The 20,266-nt window shown below is 46.1% G+C and overlaps 1 protein-coding gene across 1 annotated transcript in view; it reads left to right on the top strand.

Annotated features, from left to right (window-relative positions):
• DNM1 (dynamin 1) overlaps window positions 1-20,266 on the top strand; it is a 44,424-nt gene that overhangs the window by 3,198 nt on the left and 20,960 nt on the right. The window contains 11 exon segments of the mRNA XM_009322201.1: window positions 174-272; window positions 985-1,145; window positions 2,259-2,401; window positions 2,485-2,620; window positions 3,817-3,884; window positions 4,951-5,089; window positions 13,246-13,332; window positions 13,546-13,616; window positions 14,073-14,124; window positions 15,346-15,357; window positions 16,627-16,740. Coding sequence (XP_009320476.1) covers window positions 174-272; window positions 985-1,145; window positions 2,259-2,401; window positions 2,485-2,620; window positions 3,817-3,884; window positions 4,951-5,089; window positions 13,246-13,332; window positions 13,546-13,616; window positions 14,073-14,124; window positions 15,346-15,357; window positions 16,627-16,740 — 1,082 coding nt within the window.

A 20,266-nucleotide genomic window follows, 5' to 3' on the forward strand; every position in this document is an offset into this window, starting at 1 on the left:
TGATTATTGTCTGTTTTGCTCTCATGGCCTCTTGGACATGATGGGAACTGTAATGTTTGAATTCAAGAGCCCTTGAGTAGCCAAGTTGGGCAACCTGTAAGCTCTGTGAACAGAGGAAAATATTACATGAGTTGTTTGCTTGATCAAGTATGTTTGTTTGTTTTTTTCCATAGGGCAACGCACTATTGGAGTCATCACTAAGCTGGATCTTATGGATGAAGGAACTGATGCACGAGATGTACTAGAAAATAAATTACTTCCTCTTCGTAGAGGTATGTTTCCTCATGCTAAGTCCATGATCTCCTTCTGTTTCCCCTGTGTGAGGTGTCCTGGCCTCATCCCCTTCTTCCAGTGCATCTCCTTCCTGCAACATCTGTTACAGCTTGTGGTTAAGCCATCTCTGTTCCAAGCTGGAACTGAGAAAAGTTGGGAACAGGGATCAGTCACGCTGTTAATAGGAACTTTTTGGGTATTTGTACCTTGATATGTAGTCCTAGCAGAAGCATAGCCTTATGCTCTTATCTTTATTTTCTTTCTTTTAATAAGGCAAGCTGCAAAAATGGAACTCCTGTCTAAGACTCCCCTCGTCTCTTATCTAGATGAGATTGCCATAGTATATCAGATGAAATAATTTTGGACTATGATACATGCTGTGTATAGCCATAGTGAAGCACCTATCCTAAGGACTTCAACAGAAGAGTCTCAAATGAATGAGACTAGGGTATGCTTTGTGACTGGGAGAACAGTAATAAATAAGCTGATTCTCAGATGCATAGTCATTTTTGTCCTGTATACCAAAATACCAGAACCTAGGCCATTCAGAGGAAATCCTACTTTTAAACTCTTCCAATTGGTTCCTAATAATGTGTTGCCACTAGAATTCCTCTTTTGCAGTGCTGCCAGCTGGGTAACTTCCTTCTCATTCTGAGTCACGTTTACATTCTCATCCTTGCAACCGTCTGATCTCTAATCCCACTCTTACAGGTTACATTGGTGTAGTCAACAGAAGTCAGAAGGACATTGATGGCAAGAAGGACATTCAGGCAGCTCTGGCTGCAGAGAGAAAATTTTTTCTCTCCCACCCAGCCTACAGACACATGGCTGATCGCATGGGAACCCCCTACCTGCAGAAAGTATTGAACCAGGTACTGTCAACAGTTAAGAACTACTGTCCACTATGTCACAAGAATGGCTAGGCTGGCCATCAGGGCTCTTCTGAGATGGAAGAATACAGGAAAAGCTAAAACTTGTGGTCAACAAACTGATAAATACTTAAAATTGTTTTGCTGCAGTGAGACTTGTGAAGATTGGTTAACTCTTCCTTCTCTGCATCATAAAAGGCATTTTGGTGCCAGGTCCTATGAAGTGTGCCTGACTTGGGTTTCACTCTATCAGTATTATACATTAAGGCCAATAATGGAGCTTACACACTAAAGGCAGAGCGCTGCTTTATCCTCTCAGTGACACTGGTGCAAAATCAATAGTTGGTTTATGGTGTTTACACTATCAGAATGCAAGGTCTTTCTGGTTAAGCTAAAAGATACCTTCTAAACTTCTAGTGATCTCTGTACCTAATAGTAAGCTGCCAAGATTGATTTAAATGTGATACTCGTAGTCATTTTCCCATCTCTTAAGGCTGTCTTATATCCTGTCACATACAGTAGCAACTTACCGTTGCTTCCCTCTCTGCTCCCTTGAAATACTGCCTTAAGTGAAGAACTACTTTGTCCTTTTTCCTCCTTATTTAAATACTCATCTTTTAACTGGAGTTTTCCATAGCTGTGCTCTGAGGAAATCCTCTTACTAGAGGTCATCAGTGGTTTTGGCTCCTTCCACCTTGTCTTGTCACCCTTAGCATTGAAAAAGGGTTTAACCACCACCTTGGATGTCAGTGGTGTGCTAATCTGAAGACAGAATAGCCTTTGCCCTGGTGTAAATAGCAAATGCTAATATTTTTATATGAAGCTTTATTCTTGGGTTGGAGACAGCAGCCTTGTATGAATGGCAGTTTTGTATCAGACTAGAAGGTAAAATGAAGGTCAGGAATGGAGGGGTGAATAGGTGGGAGCTGGGGAAGCAGAATACACCCAGATTGTAACTGGTATCTGTCCTGGGATAGACTTTCCTTCTGAGAGGTCCTCATAGATTGAACACAGGAGAGAGAAGCATTACTCTTTATTTTGTGGTGCAGAGGAAGCAAACTTTTCCCAATAACTACCTAGAGGTTTATTATCATCTTAAACCTTCTTCTTGTGCAGCAATTGACCAACCATATCCGTGACACCCTGCCAGGGCTGCGGAACAAGCTCCAAAGCCAGCTCCTCTCCATTGAGAAGGAGGTGGAGGAGTACAAGAACTTTCGCCCTGATGACCCTGCTCGCAAGACCAAAGCTCTGCTTCAGTAAGTGGCCTCAGCTGCACGTCCCTCCCTGGATATGACTGCTCAGCCATGACTTCTACTTCATGCTTTTTGTCTTCTTTCAGGATGGTCCAGCAGTTTGCTGTGGACTTTGAGAAACGCATTGAAGGCTCTGGAGACCAAATTGATACCTATGAGCTGTCAGGAGGAGCTAGGATTAACCGCATCTTCCATGAGCGTTTCCCCTTTGAACTGGTGAAGGTATTGCTTCCCTGTGCTGCTGAGATCAACTTTGTCTTCTTGCCTGTTGTCTGTTACCTCTTCTGCCTGTCTCCTTACTCCTCTTGGTACCTTTCACAATCTGTTTTTCCCTTTGACTACTTTGTTTCATTTTTTTTTTCCTTTTATCACCTTTTTTACTTCCTGTTCTCTCCCTTATTCGAGCCTTTCCATAGTACTGACCTTTCCCTCAGTCCCTGTCCTTGTGACAGAACTTAATTTTCTCTTAGTTAAATGACAATATTTCTTCAACTTAATTCCTAAATGCTAAATTAAGTGTGCAAAATTAACTTCCTTTAACACAGACAACAGTAAATCAATGACTGAATGTCCTTGCAGATATGTTTATGTCAAAGCTACTTTGACTGAATTTCACATGGTACGAATGGTGCTGAAACTTGTACTTCCTTAATCCTGAGCACCAGACTAGACCTAAAGTTGCCCTAATGGATATGCAAGAAGCAGGAAAGAAGATATAGATATACCTGGGATTACTTCTGTCTGTCCTCTATCAATGGCCTAGAGGTGGGAACAGTGTAGAAACTGTTCTACTGTCATAATAGCTGAAGGGGACTTTTATTGAATGATTGTTTTCTTGGATGGCAAAGTACACTAACCCAGTCAGAAGTAGTACGGAAAAACCTTTTTTAGTATCAGTTGGAACAGACTCAAGAGCCAAATTATTCCACTCCTGGCTTTTCTGCATTTTGTTTCTTTTTTTGCATTTGAATAAGATGACGCCTTTTTAGTGAAACACAAGAGCCTGCCTTGCATTGGATAATATATTTTTGTATGTGAATTGTAAATTTATTTGTGGTGTTCACTGAAAAAACAGCTGTCAAGACCTCATGCTGAATTTTGGGAGACGAAACAGTTTGTTTGAGGAAGCAATCTAGCACTTCAGTCCTATTGCTTTATCTCTAAGAAGCTCCTTGGGAGCTGCTGGGGCTTGGCATCTGTAAATGTAGGCCCTTAGCTATTCATATTTGTCCAGGATGTCTGCATTGGCAACAGAAGCTTTATGGCTGGACTCTGTATCCAACACTTGGGCCAATATCTCATCTGACACATGATAGTGCTGGCATGGGACCTCTTCTCTATAAAGCATGTTGTTGTGTATCCTGGGGTTGCGCAAATAAGTGTCAGGCAGTTTCTGATAAAATTCTCTCTTGGTGCAGATGGAGTTTGATGAGAAGGAGCTGCGGCGGGAGATTAGCTATGCCATCAAGAACATCCATGGAATCAGGCACGTATCACTCACTAGGCAGACCATTGGCTGCATAGCCTTGTAAATACCTCTAGACCTTCCAAATGGAGTTGAAGACTTCAGAGGTACGGTAGGTCGGCCAAAGGGGAGGGATAATCTCCTTGGACCACCCCGGTGGCTTGAATCTGGGAGTAGGGACAATCATCCAAGTCAATTTGCTTTCTCTTCCCATATGAGAGTCGCAGAAGCCTAAAAGGTAAACCTGCCTTGGTGGACATTTTCTCCCTCCTTCTTGTGTCTTGACATAAGAAAGGATAGCAAGAGGGATGCAAGCCCATACTACTCCATCATTTAGTTAAAACTAAAATGTTGGTTTTCACTTTCTGTCTCTATACTAACCAACAGTTAGTCATTCAAAACAGTTGTTGGTACTGAGCACCTCCTCCCCTAGAGATCTGAGGGAGCACTGGGGTGCTCATCACCAGGATCCCAGTGGCCCCAGGTTGTAGTTAGCAAACGTGCTTGTGTTCCCCTCAGCGGAGGTTAGCTGTCAAAAAGCACAGCCCTGAGACCCTGAATCATGCTGCTCCTGGGAAGGTGAGCAGGGCCTGGTGCCTGTCAGAGCCCTTCCTGCACACTGGGATGTGAACAAATACTGACCTGGATTTATTTTCATTCCTTTCTTTTGCTCAGTCGCTAGCTGAGCTTGATGAAGGGTATCACATGTGTTAATGTCCTAATCATTAAGAAAATCTTTCAGAGAAGACCTCCCATCTGCTGCACAACTCTGAGGTCAAATGTGCTGCAGAGGGGTCAGCCCCTGCCACCCTTAGGCCTGGCAGCTGAGGTGGAATCATGGCCTGGCTGTGGCTGTCCAGCTGGGATCCATTTTGCCCTCAGCACCTCCTTCCTGGGAGGTGCCAAGTGACCCCCATTTTCCATGGACTCCAGTCATTGCTTGTCCAGGGGACATGACACTCCCCAGCCCCACGTGTTGGGTTTCATGATGGCGGTGCCTGCTCCAAGATATGTGTGTAATGCTGTGACATTCTCCTTGCCCCTTCTCCCCCTCCTGCCTTGTCTTGTCCCCACCCTGGGTGTTTAGAACCGGTCTCTTCACGCCCGACATGGCCTTTGAGACCATTGTGAAAAAGCAGGTGAAGAAGATTAAAGAACCTTGCCTGAAATGCGTGGACATGGTCATTTCGGAGTTAATCAATACTGTTAGACAGTGCACCAAGAAGGTAACCAGAGGCAGCATGGAGCTGGCACTTTGCTCTGCTCGCTGGCTGCAGCGCAGCACTGTGACCTGGGCAGGGACTTGCCTGCAGCCACACTCGGTGTTTCTAACCACCTCCTCAGCATGACTAGACCTGAGCGGTACCAGCCTGGGGCGATCCAGCCAACAAGCCAAACAGGAGGGGAAGTGCTGTGGGACATGGGCCATGGCCCTGCTCCTTAAATGTTTTAGAGCTGAGGGGTGCTGGAGAGGTCCCCACCACCCCTCTGTCTGTAGCATGACACGTGATTCCTTCTAAAACCAAGGGTATTTCTTATATGGCCACATTTTACTTCAAATTTAGTTTCTGGTTTTATTTTCCAAGCCAGAAATTGGGATTTAAATTTTGTCCTGTCTGTTCTTGTAGAAGTGGGAGGGTTAATCCCAAACTAGCCTTTGGGTGCTGCTGGGTGGGCGCATGGGGCTGAACTTCGGAGGCTGCAGCAGTTATAGCTGTGGGCTGTATCGCAGGGAAATGTTCCTGTGGTGTTTGGCTTGATTTCTGGCTGGCTTGGTCCATATCCTGTTCTAGAAGAGCAGCACGTGGCTGAGAAGAAGCAAGTTAGAAATGTCCATCCACCTCTGGGGTCCTCCTGCTCTCACTGAGAGAGAGGGTTTCAGGTTTCGCCCTTTGGGATCCATACTGGTATTTGTTGGGGCTGAGGGAGGGAACCTGCCTTGATTCTGCCCTTTGGCTATGGCAGCTTTTGTTTCTGAGGTTGGGGTTGAAAGGCAGCAAGGTAAGAAAACTTGTGCCATTCCTCTCAGCCATGGCTTGCTGCTTCAGGCAGGGCTAGGTGCTGGTGAAAAGGCACCTCAGTTAGGATGGTGGTATGGGCACTGGAGACTGGAATAGCCACTGGCTATTCAGGTGTAGGTAAATGGGCAGTGCAGGAGGTGTCTGGAGAGTTTGATGCCCTGTCTGCAAGGGTGGGGAAAGGTGCCCAAGTGGTGATACTTTATATTGCTTGCAGAAATGCCTAGTCCTTAGGGCCAAGAACCTCTACAGAAGGGCTCAGGCATGCAGGCACATGCTTTGCCCCCCCAGGACAGACTGGGAAAGCAAAGTGGATGCAGTGAGAGATTGCTCAGGTTTCTAGAGTGCTGGAGGAGCTTCCTTTTTCTGTCCTGCTGTCCTCTCTTGGGGTGTGTGACTGTGGGGAGCACCCAGAAAATTGCCATTAGAGCTTGGCGACAGGTAAGCACAGGCCCTCAGGCTGCCAAGTATCCGGAGTCGCCTGCTAACTGGATCAGAAGGGCCCTCCTTTCTCATGCCCTCTGAAGCTTCTCTTGGTTTGTTCTCCATCCATCAGTTGCTATTCAAAATCTCCCATTTGTTCTCTCTCTTTGCATCCTTCCTTCCATTTCCCACCTCTTTCTTCATTGTTTCTCTTTGTTTCTGCTTTTACTGACAATTTCAGAATAGACCATCTGTTCTGACAGTGGCAGGTTCCTCAAGTGATCAGGTGGTGCGTACAGCTGGGTGGGATATAAGAGAGGAGACCACAGGGATGGGGGGAAAGTCACAGATTCAGGATTAAAGCATTCCGTTTTAGCTTAGATCCCACTGCTAAGAATTTGATGGTTGACTTCAGTGCTAGTTGTTCTGTGTGTGCTCGAGTAGTCATGGTTACAATTTTGTATCTGAAAAAACAAAATGGTGATACCCAGGTACTGGAAGGGACTGTCTTTTTAAATATTTTTTGTGCGTGTGCAGGGCTCCCGAAGTCTGGTGGGGGAAGCTGTGTATTTTGCTTAGCAGGGCAAGTGGATTAGTAGGAAACTGCTGCTGAGTCAAAGGATGTGAACTTAACTCTGGAAGTGCCCTTGCTTTGCTCAAAAGGGGCTTTGTTGGCACCTTGGGGGAGACCCTGTGGTGAAGCTGAATCCTGTAACATATTCTAACTCTTTGCTGCTTAAAAGGCAAACTAGTTGTAGGTCCTATAGTATGTGTTGAAGAGTGTTTTTAATACTGGTATCGCTTGGGGTCTTGCAGGAGTTATCCACTGATGTGAAAGATGAGGTGAACTTATCTGACCTAAATGAAGTGGTGGTTATTTATAGCTAGCCCTGGATTGGTTGTCAGCAGTATGCACCCCAGGTCTGACTATTAACTGTACCTTTAGAAAGGCAGTATCCCCTTCCCATGATAAGGGGACATTGTCCCCTTGAAAGCACTTGTAAAGTGGTAATGCCCCATGCTAAAACAAGTAACTCAGACTGTGTAACAAAGAGCATCCTGGTAGAAGCTCTAAAGTGTTAAAGATGTGCTGAAAAACTTCTTTGAGTGCAGTAGTCTTGAATTGGATTAATCTTGGCCATATTTTAGTAACTTTATTTTCTGTGGACTTTCTGTTCTTTCATAGTGGAGCCTCTGAGAATACAGGCCACTTAGATATTATCAGTGGAAATGAATACTTCCTTATAAACCTCAACAAGCCTGTATTGGGTCTGATGCTACAGGTTAGCTGGGGCAGAACGGGTGCTTTGTATAGCTATGGATGCCCTGTAGCATGTTTGCATTTTCCTAAATACTGGATACATCTGTTTTACTGAGGAAGTTCATGTTGCAGGGAAGGTGAGAGAGAGGAAATATGCTCCACAAGTGGAAGAGTTTGTCTGAATCCCTGAAACTGAGAGATATCAATTCAGTTCAGTTCTGCCAAAACAAGATGCAAGTGACAGACCTTTGCAAGTCTTAGCTTGGCTCCTGTTCAGGCTTCCTGCAGCTGGAATAAGGAAAACATGAAGAGGAGATAACTGTGGTGGGAAGGAAAGGGGGGAATGCCTGAGACAAAGGGAAATGAGACATGGTGAGCCTCTAGGAAGAGAGGCAGTGGCTCACTGTGGCAAGCAGCTTTGTTTTAAAATCCAAAGAAGCTTTCCTTCAGGAAGAGATCACTTGATCCCTGGGGGGTTCCATCCATTCATCGTGCTCTTGACAGCTCACCATTTCACTGGCCCAGCTGCTCCTACCTCATTCCCCTTTGCCACTTCCATTTGCCCGTAGACTCTCCTGATACTTGGCAGTGCACAGGCCCCATAGCAATGCTCACCTGGTTCAATAAACTAATGGAATGAACCAAAATCTCACTTCTCATTTTGCCTTGTGTTTTCTCTCTTCCCTTTTCTTTCCTTCTCTTTCCTCCTCCTTCCTGCTCTTTCTCTGCTTTGCTTTCTTCTTCCTCGTTGCTTCCTCCCACCCTGCCCCTGCCGTGCAGAACGGGTCTCTTCACGCCTGACCTCGCTTTTGAAGCCATAGTGAAAAAGCAGGTGCAGAAGTTGAAGGAGCCGAGTCTGAAGTGTGTGGATATGGTAGTGAGTGAGCTCACATCCACCATCAGAAAGTGTAGCGAAAAGGTAAAGAAACAAAAAAATGCAAAGAAAGGTCAATGCCCACCCCCTTACCACACACTTCCATGCTGTTTCTCCACACACACTCCAGGAACTCCAGCAAACTTAGTGAGAGAAAATGGATATAAAGATACATCTAAGGGAGAGGAGCATCCTGCAGGTATAAGAGCAGTCTAAAAGCAGGCCAAGAGAAGTGGATGTCACTGATGGGCTCTTTAGCTGAGAAGTGAGCTGGGAACCAGTGGATTACTCTAGCATACCCTTTTCCTCTGTCCGGCTCAGTGGTATTCACCTCAGTGTGGATCAAACCCTTTGCGAGCCCTGTTTGCTGTGCCACTGCCTGTGCATTTGGAACTTCTTAGTTAGGTTTTTTTTCTGGGACCCCCTTAAAAAAATCCAGATACCCTAGAAAAAGATAAAAAGCCAGAAAAAGACCTCGCATCCCCACAGCATGAGTGGTCTGCAGGTTTCATCTTGTCTGCGGAGCTATGTTGAGCAGTAGTATATCCAAAACAGCAGTTGTTTAAAAGCTTGAGGTGCAAGATGTTCTGCAAGAGACATTCAGAGTCAACAGAAGATTACTGTCCCAAAAGGCTTGGGGAAAAGCTTTTCCAGGCATTATACCCTCTGCATCGTTCTTCTGCTGATCTTTGTTCCATGGACTATTCTCAGTGGGAGGTAGTGTGGATACTTTTCCTTGTATGCTGTGAACCACAGGAGGTGAAGCCTTAGGCTAGCAGAGGGCAGCTGCAGGTGGAGAGGGAAACTGCCCTGAGTGACATGGAGGGTGTCAAATACTGCTTAGAGGCTGGGGCAGGGGTGGGTTTGTTTCCCAGGCAGGTTTCTTCCAGGAGGGGGCACCACATGCCTCCTTAAAAAGAAAAAGGCAGATGTGGCAATTAGTGTTAAACTTGGCAGTGAGGGGCCAGAAACATGTCTGTGGCACAATAGAAGTATGTTCTGGAAACTGAGTTGGAAAGGGCTGTTTCATGGGTTATTTTAGGACTTGAAAATTACAATTCCCTTCTTCCAGGGTTACAGCCAGACTCACCAACATATACACCTAAATTGGGAAGGAAGGGAAGATAAGAATTGATACGAGTTCAGAATGAAGGCAAGAGCTGAGCTAATAAGGTCTGGTTGTACTTAAGAATACAGAGCTCACCTCTGCCTCTGTTAAGGAGACATCTTTGACATGCCCTGAACTCTGCCCAAGCTATTTCTTGCAGAGTCCTGCTGCTGCCAGATTGTGGGGGCTGATGTGGTGAGGCAGAGTAACTCCTTTCCAGCCTGTTTCTCTTGTGGGTTTTTTATTTTGATGGGTTTGCTTACACTGTTTTCTGTATCTGGCTGGAGATGTCTGCTCTGGGTGGGGAGGGAGAAGGATCATGAAAATCCCAAGGGTGTTGAATTCCAGTTTCTCTATTGGCCCATGTCATTAGAGTGGCTGGATACCCGCTTGCTCTGTGGATTTTAGTCTGTGATATGGTGGAGGACTCTGTGAGGATGTTCCAAGGTGATGCAACGAAGATAATACTGTAAGGAAGGTGATAGTAGCAGTGACGTTGTAGGAGACTAATGGCTGTAATAAAAGCTGGAGAGGCCAGAGAGGCAGATGTTGGAGATGCAAAATAACTGCCTGAATGAAAATATGCAGCAATAGTACTGGAAAATAACAGGAAGGCTTTAGTAATGCTTAAAGTCAAATGTCTACATGTAGTGAGAAGGTTAATCTTGCCTGTATCTCCCTCTGAAAGAGTAGAAGGTAACTGCCATAGACCATTTTAGGATAGCAGCCAGCCTGAGAAGGGTTCTGATGGCATAAGGTAGTAACAGCACAGGGGCATTAGTTAACTTGCAATATTTATCTTGCATGTTATAGCCCTAACTGCTTGATGTGAACAAGAGCATGTGCTATTAGGGGAGGCATTTGGAAAAGGCTACTTTAGGACTGATGCTAATTGTAAGGTAATACCCAGCCTGCTGTGCTGTGGACTGATGCTGCCTTTCAGATGACAAAAACAAACCTTTAAACTCACTAGAAGTCCTGTGAGGCTTCTTGAAAGGAAGATGGCTTGGGCTAATACCTCTTGAATTAGCTTAACAGTCCTGTAGCCTTGGTTTGTTGCTGTCCTGAACTATTGTGTGTTATTGTTTGTGTGCTGTCATAATTATTTTATTTCACCCCAGATGGTGAAGAAATCTTTGTATGTGCAATTGATAAAGCTGCATAGGTGGAATAATACGAGACTGTCGATAAAGAGCACAGAAGGTGGCAAACCCATCTGTCTACAGAAGTACAGCTTTCCTGTATGAAAAGAGATTCGCAGTTGACTCTCTTGACTATTAGAAAAAGTTGAGGGCTGAAGAGAAGGTAGCCATTAACAGCTGTTCTCTGACTGGCCTGATGCTGAGCTTCTTCCAGTTGGTTAAATGGAGAGTAGCTCCAAAATCAACAGAAAGCTGGTATAAGCATGTAAGCCCTTACATTTAAGAGGATAATGCTCTAGCTAGTGTGCCAGGCTGCACTGCAGCATCTCACAAGTGCAGGAAGGTCTTGCAAGTCAGCAATCCTTCAGCTAAAGGTTGATCTTTGGTGTGCTGGCAAGGTCTCCTGGAATCTGCAAAGAGGGGAACTAAGGAACATTGGGACAAATTGGTTTTCAAAGAGGGCTGTAAGCTTGTATTTTGACTAAACAGGCAAATGCAGCTAAAACAGGACTGAAAACCCACTTGAGCTGAGACATGATCCCAGGCTGACAGACTTAACCCCTTGAAGGGTCGCCTGCTCTCCTGTCTTTCAGAGTCATGGCATTTCTGGGTGCTGTTTGTACTGCTGGTGATAACTCTTTGCCCCTCTATGCCCTATTGCATGTTCCCTGGTGGTGTGACATTCTGTGGCTTGTCTGTGTCCCCTTTCCTTGCCCACCCTTGCTTCTCCTGTGCATGCTTGGGGTTGGAAGCTTCTGCATGGGGACTGATGCTGTCAATTTATTTTTGCACATGAATGTTGCTGGATGACCTGGGTTCTGAATAAACCACAACTTGTTTTGCACTTCGTGTGCATTTGTCCTGGTTGGGAATGGGGGGGTGGTGGTAGGTTTGATGTGGTTTTTTTGTTTTACTGGGTTTTTTTAATTTGAAGCAAAGAAGCTCAGACTTGCTTAGAGGTTTTCCAACTTCCTGTTTTTGTTTGACACAACTTGCCCATCTATCCTTTGCCAACCCCCCAAAGGAAACAGGAAGCTTTGCCTGTGTGTCTCTGAAGCAACCAGCTGCCAGAACCATAAAGAACATGGAGAACACCCAGTTTGTGCTTTCAAGACAAGGTGGTGGTGGGGAACACTAATTCCACTTGTTTTTCCCTGCCTCTGTAGGATCATTAGCGTTCAAAACAAACCACACATTTGAAAATAGTCAGTGTCAAAGCTAGTCCTCAATTTCAGTTCCAGGCTATTGCAACTTCCTTGACTGCAAGGGTGCTGAAAGGATTTGAGACTATTTGTACTCAGATGTTAGGAATATTGTTGCTGGCTAATGTGGGATCTGGCTTCCAGTGGTGATGCGGCACACTTTGAGCCAGTTCCTTCTAGTATGTTATAGTTGCTTATGTATAGTGAACAAAAGGCCAAACCAATTTAAGAAGTTCTCATGTAAATTGGAGGAATAAAACAAATGCAGTGCAGATCATAGGCAAATGAGATTTCTGTTTTTATACACCCCCTCAAGGGGATGTAAGAGACTGATATTAGGAAATGCTGTTTGACATTATAGTTAAATTGGAGGTAATATTAAAAAAAAAAAAGGGGGGGGAGGATTATTTCACAGGGGATAGGTGAAGTGGGGAAGAAAGGGCTAGATCCTGGGTCTGGAGGATTAATTTCATTTGACTGTGCTGGGCCTGACCTGAGAAACATACAGTTACTGCTATTGAAATCATAGAGGTTTATGAGTCTAGGCAAGTAGTAGCTCATTTTGGAAGGGTTTCTCATGTATGATCTCTGTAGATATTCTTTTGAACCAGAGCTAGTAAAGTCCTTCTACTTCTCTGTCTGGGCAGGAAAGGATTCCCTCCTCAGTAACGTGGCAAAAAGTGTGGTGTAGGTGCAATGTGAATAATAGACCTCAACTATGTAATCCTGCCCCAGTACAGGTGGAGGGCAGGTAGAAGCAGCTGGATGCCCAGAGTACAGTGTTTCTTGAGGACATGTCCCCTTGAGTTGGTCAGATCCTCTGTCTGCTTGCAGATGTTGATGGAGAGGGCCAGATGCTTTCACTCAGTGCCTCAGCAAATGGGGATTGAAATCCACTTCACTTCCCAGGGAGACTTCCCATGGGATTTAGCAGGTAGTTGCAACAGGCCATTCACCTACTTAGCCTACTACAATGAGATGCTGAACATCTAGAGAAATTGCTTGCTTTAATGGGAAAAACCCAATAAGCAATAGTAGTGTGTTTACATCTGGGGTTTGTCAAGAACCTCATGCCAGGGAGAATGTGGTGGGTTTAGAGCAGGTCTCTGGTGAGGCAGAAAGGTTGCTGCAAGAGTGAAAAGGACTTTTCTCTGAAGCCCAAAGCAAGAGGAAATGAGCTTTGCCCCCAGCAGACCTCCAGGAACTTGGAAAAATCTGTTTGCAAGTCCAGCTTTCTAGGACTTCCCTTGAAAATACTGATTGCAGGGTGTATGTGTGCATGCATACATGTGGGGGGCTGCTCCCCCCTTTATACCTCTCTTTCCCATGTGCACGTGTCTTCTCTCTCTTGCAGCTCAGCCAGTACCCTCATCTGCGTGAGGAGATGGAGAGGATTGTTACTACTCACATCCGTGAGAGAGAAGGCAGGACCAAAGATCAGGTAGGGGATCAGGAGTGTGTGTAAGAGGGGAGATTGGGTGTGGTGGGGGACCCCTTTGAAGGGACAGTCTAGGCTAGAGTGGCCTGAGCCAAGGGGTGTCTGGCTGCAGAGGGCTGATCAGATGAACAATGTGCAGGGCTTTGTCTGCCCCTGACTATTAGCAGTGTCAGTCACTAACGTCTGTCTTGCTCTGTCTGTGCCTCTGTTTGGCAGGTCATGCTTCTAATAGACATCGAGCTGGCTTACATGAACACAAACCATGAGGATTTCATTGGCTTTGCCAAGTAAGCACCCACATTCTATTGTCTCCTCTTCTCTGCATGTGTTTCCTGTGGCTCTGTCCTATAGCTGCTCCTGTAAATGGGTTGCAAAGGCCCTGGTGCAGATGCTGTGGTCCCAAAGTATGGTTCAGCTCTCAGTATCGCTTGTTTTTCAGTGGCTCTGTATTGCAGGTCTGGGGAGGAGAATAGGAATGTGTAGAAGGGGGAGTTAAAGTATTAGGGTTGTGTCAGGGGGGAAAAAGCAGCAGCAGTGGAGGGTTAGTGACCCAAGTGTGGTTCAGGTGGGAGTGAGAAGATGAGTAGACCAGGCTGAGAGAGCAGATGGAAATAGACTGGGTTATCAAGCCTTGGAAACCAGTGGTGAGGGGCATGAACTCACTACAGCAGCTATCTGATGGGAGCAGGATTCAGGTGATGAAGAGCCTGAGGGGTTTTGAATGTCTCTGCTGTTGTTTGCAGTGCTCAGCAGAGGAGCAGCCAGATGAGCAAGAAGAAGGCAGCTGGCAACCAGGTAGGCCAAGTTCCATCTCCTTCACTGCTGCAAGAAGGACATGTTTGCTACCTGGAAGCTACCAGGTGGACAAGTGCTGGGCTGGATGCAGCAGTGCTCTAAGTTTTTTGGTGTGTTTTTTTAAGTCATCAAACTCTTCTTTTTACCTGGAGGATAGTGTTTTAGGCTCACTGCAGTCAGGAAGAACTGAGCATGTAGCAGCAATGGAGGGGAAGTGTTGTAGGGCAAAATGGATGCTTGATAATCAAGATCTGGTCTTGCTTTTCTGGTAGAAATCCCTGTTAACGTTGTGTAAATCCCTGTTTGTTCAGCCCCTTCACTAGCTATGCTACCTCTTCTGCTGAGGTATGGGGTACAGAACAGTAAGTCTGAACTGTTACAGTACAGAATTGTGTCTTCTAGTTGTCTTTCCCATCAGTGATATCTACTTTCTGGAAAGGGATTTCAAGAGTTCATGGACTCTCTTCTGGAAGACTTCACTGGAAATACTTAAACCTCTGTACAGGGAGACAAAGGGTGGTTATAGCCATGGTTGCACTAGTATGTGTGACAGCACACCTATGGGATAAGACAGCAGTGGAGGGGAGGAGTTCCCTTATTCCTTTAGGAACTGTAAGGAGTGTACATACAATTAAAAGAGGCTAATAACACCTTCTCCCAGATTTGCTGGGGACAAGGCAAGGCTATCTAGGCTAGAAGATCTTGTAGAAACAGAACCTTACAAGCAGCTTCATAGAGAATGGAAGCAAATGCTTTTGCTTAGTCTTTTTAAAGACATTCACTCCTGACATCCATCCTCTTTATAACATGTTTGACCACCTTTCCCTGCACATAAACATGCAGACTGTTTCAGTACTGTTGGCAGGCAGGTAGGTCAGCAGGTTGGGCTGGCCAACCATCCATTTCATTGGATCTCAGAGCAGCTGTAGGGAACCCCATCCTCTGCAGTATACCTTACAGAAGAGCTGAGTGTGAAAGAGTGCAAAGGGCAAACTCTGGATCTACCTGTAAAGCGCTTTGGCTTTCCTGTTAGCAGACTTTATTTTGGGATGGGGGTTGCTTTTGTTAACACCTGGGGTAAAAGATTTGGTACCAGCTTCCAATTTATTTTATTTTTGAGCCTCTCTTCTCCTGCTCCAGCTTTCCTAGTAACAATCTCTCCTCTCTTTGCTCCTCTCCTGCTCTCTGCTCTGCTGCTGTTGCTATGGTTCCCCTTTGCAGGATGAGATCCTGGTGAGTAGAAGGCCACTCAGCAGGGTGTGCTAATGAACATTAATGTTGCATCTGGGAAGGCAAGAACAGTGCATAGACAAATTATTCCCTCTGCTGCTGAATGGGGAGAGGAAGGCAGCTGGCACTAGACACAGGTGAAGCAGAAATGAGGTGAAAAGGTGGTAGGTTGAAGAAAAATTCAGAACTGCTGGTACATCTTGTGAGTGGGTGGAGATGAAAAGCAGTAATCCAAGGAAGTGTGGTTCTGTTTCACTGCCCCCTCCTGTCCACAGAGAGAATAGGACTATCTCGAGCTTAACAGTAGGCACGAGATGAAGATCCAATGCTCCTTTGCTTACCTTTATAGGGTAAACTGTCAGTTAAAGGGATTGTGTACCTCTGTGGTAGGCTGCTCACACAGTGCAACTTGATAATGTGCAGTGCAGTCGCATGGTTTTTCAATGCCAGGTTGTTTTCAGCAAGCACATCCATACAACAAGGTACATACACATAATGCATACAGATGTTTTTGGGTGTTGACAGTGCAATAATATGTATAAAAGCTAATGCATTTAAGCTGACGCATACTTGCATTTGATTACCGCATGTGTGAGGTTCTAAACCAGCACTTGGTGAATTGGAGTTCCCTAGAGAGTAATAGCCTGGCTTTTTTACAGACTAAACTTTAAAGGAACTTGGTTTGCCCTTAATTAATATGACTACTCAAATAGCTAGGTATGCTGAAGTCCAGGGTACTAATTCCAGATGCACCATTTTGTTCTGTTATACTTAGTGTCTCCTTTTTACTGAACTCAATTCTTTCTGGGTTGCTTGCCTGTCTCTTCTTCTTGAACTGGTTCCCCCCACCCCTGAGTTGGGTGAAGCACTCCACACATGCAGTGTGCCGAAAGGTGTGCTGGTGTCCTGGTTTTCTCTAGGCATGGCCTTTTCTGGGTGTGTTGCTGTGATCTGGTGCTTGTAGGTTGTGCCGGTGTCCAAGGCACTCTTGATGCAGTTCTTCCTGCATCTCTTTCCCCTCGGCAGAGGGTATAATGCACAGCACTGCCAGGTTCCTTCCTGCGTCCTTTTTATACTATTCCTGGCCCTTTCAAGGCAAAGGCCTTCACTGGCCAGTTGAGTGGGGGGGCTCCTCTGGCAGCAGCAGAGAGCACAGTGTTCCTTGTCTTTCCATACTACTCTGTGTGTAGGGATACCCTCTGATCTTTCCTCTGTTGCCTAAGGCCAGGCTTTTAGGGCCCTTGTTAATGCTCACTGCTTCCACCCCCTTAGGTCATCCGAAAGGGCTGGCTCACAATCAACAACATTGGGATCATGAAGGGTGGCTCCAAGGAGTATTGGTTTGTCCTGACAGCGGAGAACCTCTCCTGGTACAAGGATGATGAGGTGAGTAGCTCAACTCTGTGACTTGAGTCTCAGGCATCTGATGAGGATAAGGCTTTCAGTTCACTGGGTGTTACAGATGTACCTTCTGAGTACTGTCTGCAGCTTGTGATGCAAGCTGAAACCATCTTTGGGCTGGGTTCCCTGTAGTCTCAGCACTGCTGAGCACTTCTGAATTGGTGTGGATGTGGCTTTTTTGATGCACAAGGAGTAACATCTATGCTTGAAGCCCTGGCTCAGCAGAAAGTTGTCAGACACTTGGAGTGAATTTGACCTTTGTCTTGCTGTGGCAGCTGTGATCAAGGGTGTGATGGGTTAGTTCCAAGACTTGGACTTCTTGGTATTTGTGGGGCAGCTGTGCTGAGTTTCCTGAGGGAGTATGGCAGAGGTTTTCATGCATTTCTCCTGGTCACAAGAAGAAAGCTATCTGCTTTCTGAGCATAGCAACAGGAGCTGTGGAGCTGATGCTGCAACTCAGATGCTGGCTCCTTCTGACTTTGGATAAATTACTTAATCTCTCCAGGATTCAGTTGTGAAATAAAGCATGAATGTCTCTTAATGTTTCTATATTGAACATGCAAGTTAAATCTTATTTGTAAAATTGTTTGAATTGTGAATGATTAGAGTACTGCTGATCAAAAGTACAGTGATGTGTGGAATATTACTGACAGGAACATGGACCTACTCTGTAGAGTTGCTTGAAAATCTTGAATATTGGGAATTCTGGCATTGTGCTGTGGTGTCTTTCTGCTTCAGTGGGAAATGATGTAAGCAGACAGAATTGTCCCAGGTGACACTATCATTGTCAACAGTGTGTTGCTTCCTGTGCAAGACAAAGGTAGATAATTGTCTTTTCTGATTACTTTGAAAAGAGAAAGAATAGCTGGATGGTTTTGGTAAGGACATGATCGAAAGAGTTAGCCCCACTCAATGTGCTGATGAAAAATGCCTGGTTCGATGTAGTCATGCATTCTGAGTTGATCAGGGTTTCTGATTGCAAATAAACTGCTCTGCCCCTTGCTGTGGTTTGTGTCCCTCAGGTGTTCTGAGGCACACAGTAGTGTGCCTGGGAGCTACAGCTAGGCATGGCTTCTTGTCTAGTTTGTATCAGTGGGCCTGTTTCATTCTTGGCAGGTGGAAATGATGACAAATAGGGTGATGAATCAGTCTCTAAATACTGCTTTCTTCATGGAGACTGCTGCAGTGCTGTGATGGATGAGCAGGCAGCAATTTCCTAATTAAAGAACCAGGCATTGGAATGTCTTTTGCTAAATCAGTGTCTCTGCTATAAGACCCCTGACCTTTATATTCAGAGTTGCTTGGGGAGGCTTCACTTTCCTCTGGGTTGCATATGCAGGTTGAGTGGTGATAAACATCAAGTATTTTAATCAAAGCCAGCTGCTACATCTGTATTAGGGATGATCAGAACTCCCTGTTCTTCCCTGGGGAGTGGGAGGGCGGGCTGCAGTGGGGATATGTAAACTGTTGATAGATTCCAGTTGCCTGGGATGGGGATTGGACCTCCCTTCCCTCCTGAGGGAGGGCAGCCTTGGGGGTCAATAGCAAGCACCGTTTCCCTTCTGCATAGCAAGAGGTAGAGCTGCCTAATGAAAGCTGTTCCCTGCCAGCCTCGGTCCCTCAAACACAGGAGATCCAATGCTGATGAGGTCTGAGCAACCTCTAAGAAAGGAGCTTTTGTCTTCCACTGAGTGGGAGCAGGGGGGAAAGGGAAGCATATTTTTACTTGTTTCCTCCCCAAGTTCAACTCCTTGATCACTGGCTGTTGTGAGGCAGAAAAGCAGCAACTTCCACCTGGACTCCATAGTTGAGTCAGGCTAAAAGTTGATGCATTTGAGGGGCAGCTTGGAGAGCCTTGAGCATGGGGATTCCCATCCCAAACCTCAGTCCTGCCTGGAGCTGGCTCCATCCCAAAAAGCTGTCTGCAGTGCATGGTCTTCTGTCAGACTGTTATCTTTGCATGTCTGTCCCAGAGCTCTCCTTCTCCACCAATTCAGGAGGACTCATGTCTCCTACAGACCCTGAAGTGTTCTCATGTGTTTTTAAAGGCTGTACGCCATGATCTTTCTTCACTGAAGCTCTGAGAAGGAAGGGGGAGGCTTTGTCTGCCCCACCCTGCACTTCTGTGGGCTCTCTTGTCCCAGTTTCTCTGTGCTCTGGCAGCTGTCCAGAGGGAATGAGGAGGGAGCTGAATCTGTCTTGTGCAGATGGAAATACTGGTGGCGGAGCTGTGAGTGATGATGAGGGAAGGAGCAGGGTGAGAAGTTGTGCAGTGGGGTCAGGGTGAACACTAGGCTACACCTCTGGAGCTGGGGGAAGTGGGGGCACAGCTTCTCCCTGCCCTGCCTTGCAAGCCAGGACCCAGAGTCTGCCAAATGAAGGCATCTGGACCCCATTAGTGAAATACTAGTCTTTCTGCGATGCTGGCTTGTTTTTCCTCTGCCTCTGAAGAAAGGAACTGAAACTTAAAATGTCTTAAAGGGCCCAGCATTACATGTTAGCAGGGATATATGGCTGTTGGTGCTCTGGAGGGGCCTGAAGGAGTGTGCTGGGGAACAGGAGGGGAAGGAAAGAGCAGGCCAGGCGGGGGTGGAAAGTTGGCTCCCCACTCTGCCTTGCTGCCAAGAGCATGTGTGTGCTCCTGGGCTCTCTGTTTTTCTTCCTGTCTCCTTTCAATGAGTCAAACACTGACCCCATGGAGAGCGGCCCCACAGAAAGCTGGCCTCCCAAGACCTGGAGACTCTTCTGAGGTACCTGCACCTCCTGAACCCTGTGGGATTATGCTGCAGGCCAGCAGTTGGGGGGAGAGGTGGGGAGGAGCCTACACTGGCTGCTGGCAATATAGAGTGAGATTTCCTTGCTCAGAGAGGCCACAGTATCCCCAGGGCTGGAGCAGCAGCACAGCACACTGTCTTAACTGCTCAGCGAGCACCATAGTGGACACAATACAAGAACCTGATTTGAATAGTCCTTCTGCCTGAATCCCTTCTGAAATGCACAGTGCCCACTTCTCTGCAGGGCGTTCCCTCCTGCTGGAAAAGAGGGTCTGTGAGCTGGGCTAGAGCTGCTAGTGATGGGGACCTTGTAGGCAAGATGCAATGAGCACTGTGCTCAGTGGTTCCTATTAGTAAAGCTTACTGCCTGCTGGAGGGGACCCCTGTGCTCTCTGCTCTGCAAGGGTGACTGTTTCTGCTGGGGTACCTGTGACTGTGTGCTGGAGTGTTTGCACAGCTGGGTGGATGGATATATCTGCTGTTTCCTTTGGAAATTTGTGTGAGTGTACAATACAGATGGGACCTTCTGTCCTCACTCAGGTAAATCATATACTAGAAATTTTGGGCTTGTAAGAATAGGTGACTACATAAGAAGAATATGGCCTTATTTGCTCGTGTGAAAGTATTTGTGTTGCATGCAGTGTCAGTGCATTTGACTCCTGTGTGTACAGGAGGGGTGGGCACAGAGTTTTAGGTACTTTCAGGTGTGTCAGGGAGTGCTTCATATTTTTTATGCA

The sequence above is a fragment of the Pygoscelis adeliae genome, unplaced genomic scaffold (genome assembly GCF_000699105.1).
Source record: "Pygoscelis adeliae isolate BGI_AS28 unplaced genomic scaffold, ASM69910v1 Scaffold114, whole genome shotgun sequence".
In the NCBI taxonomy this organism is placed as follows: domain Eukaryota; kingdom Metazoa; phylum Chordata; class Aves; order Sphenisciformes; family Spheniscidae; genus Pygoscelis; species Pygoscelis adeliae.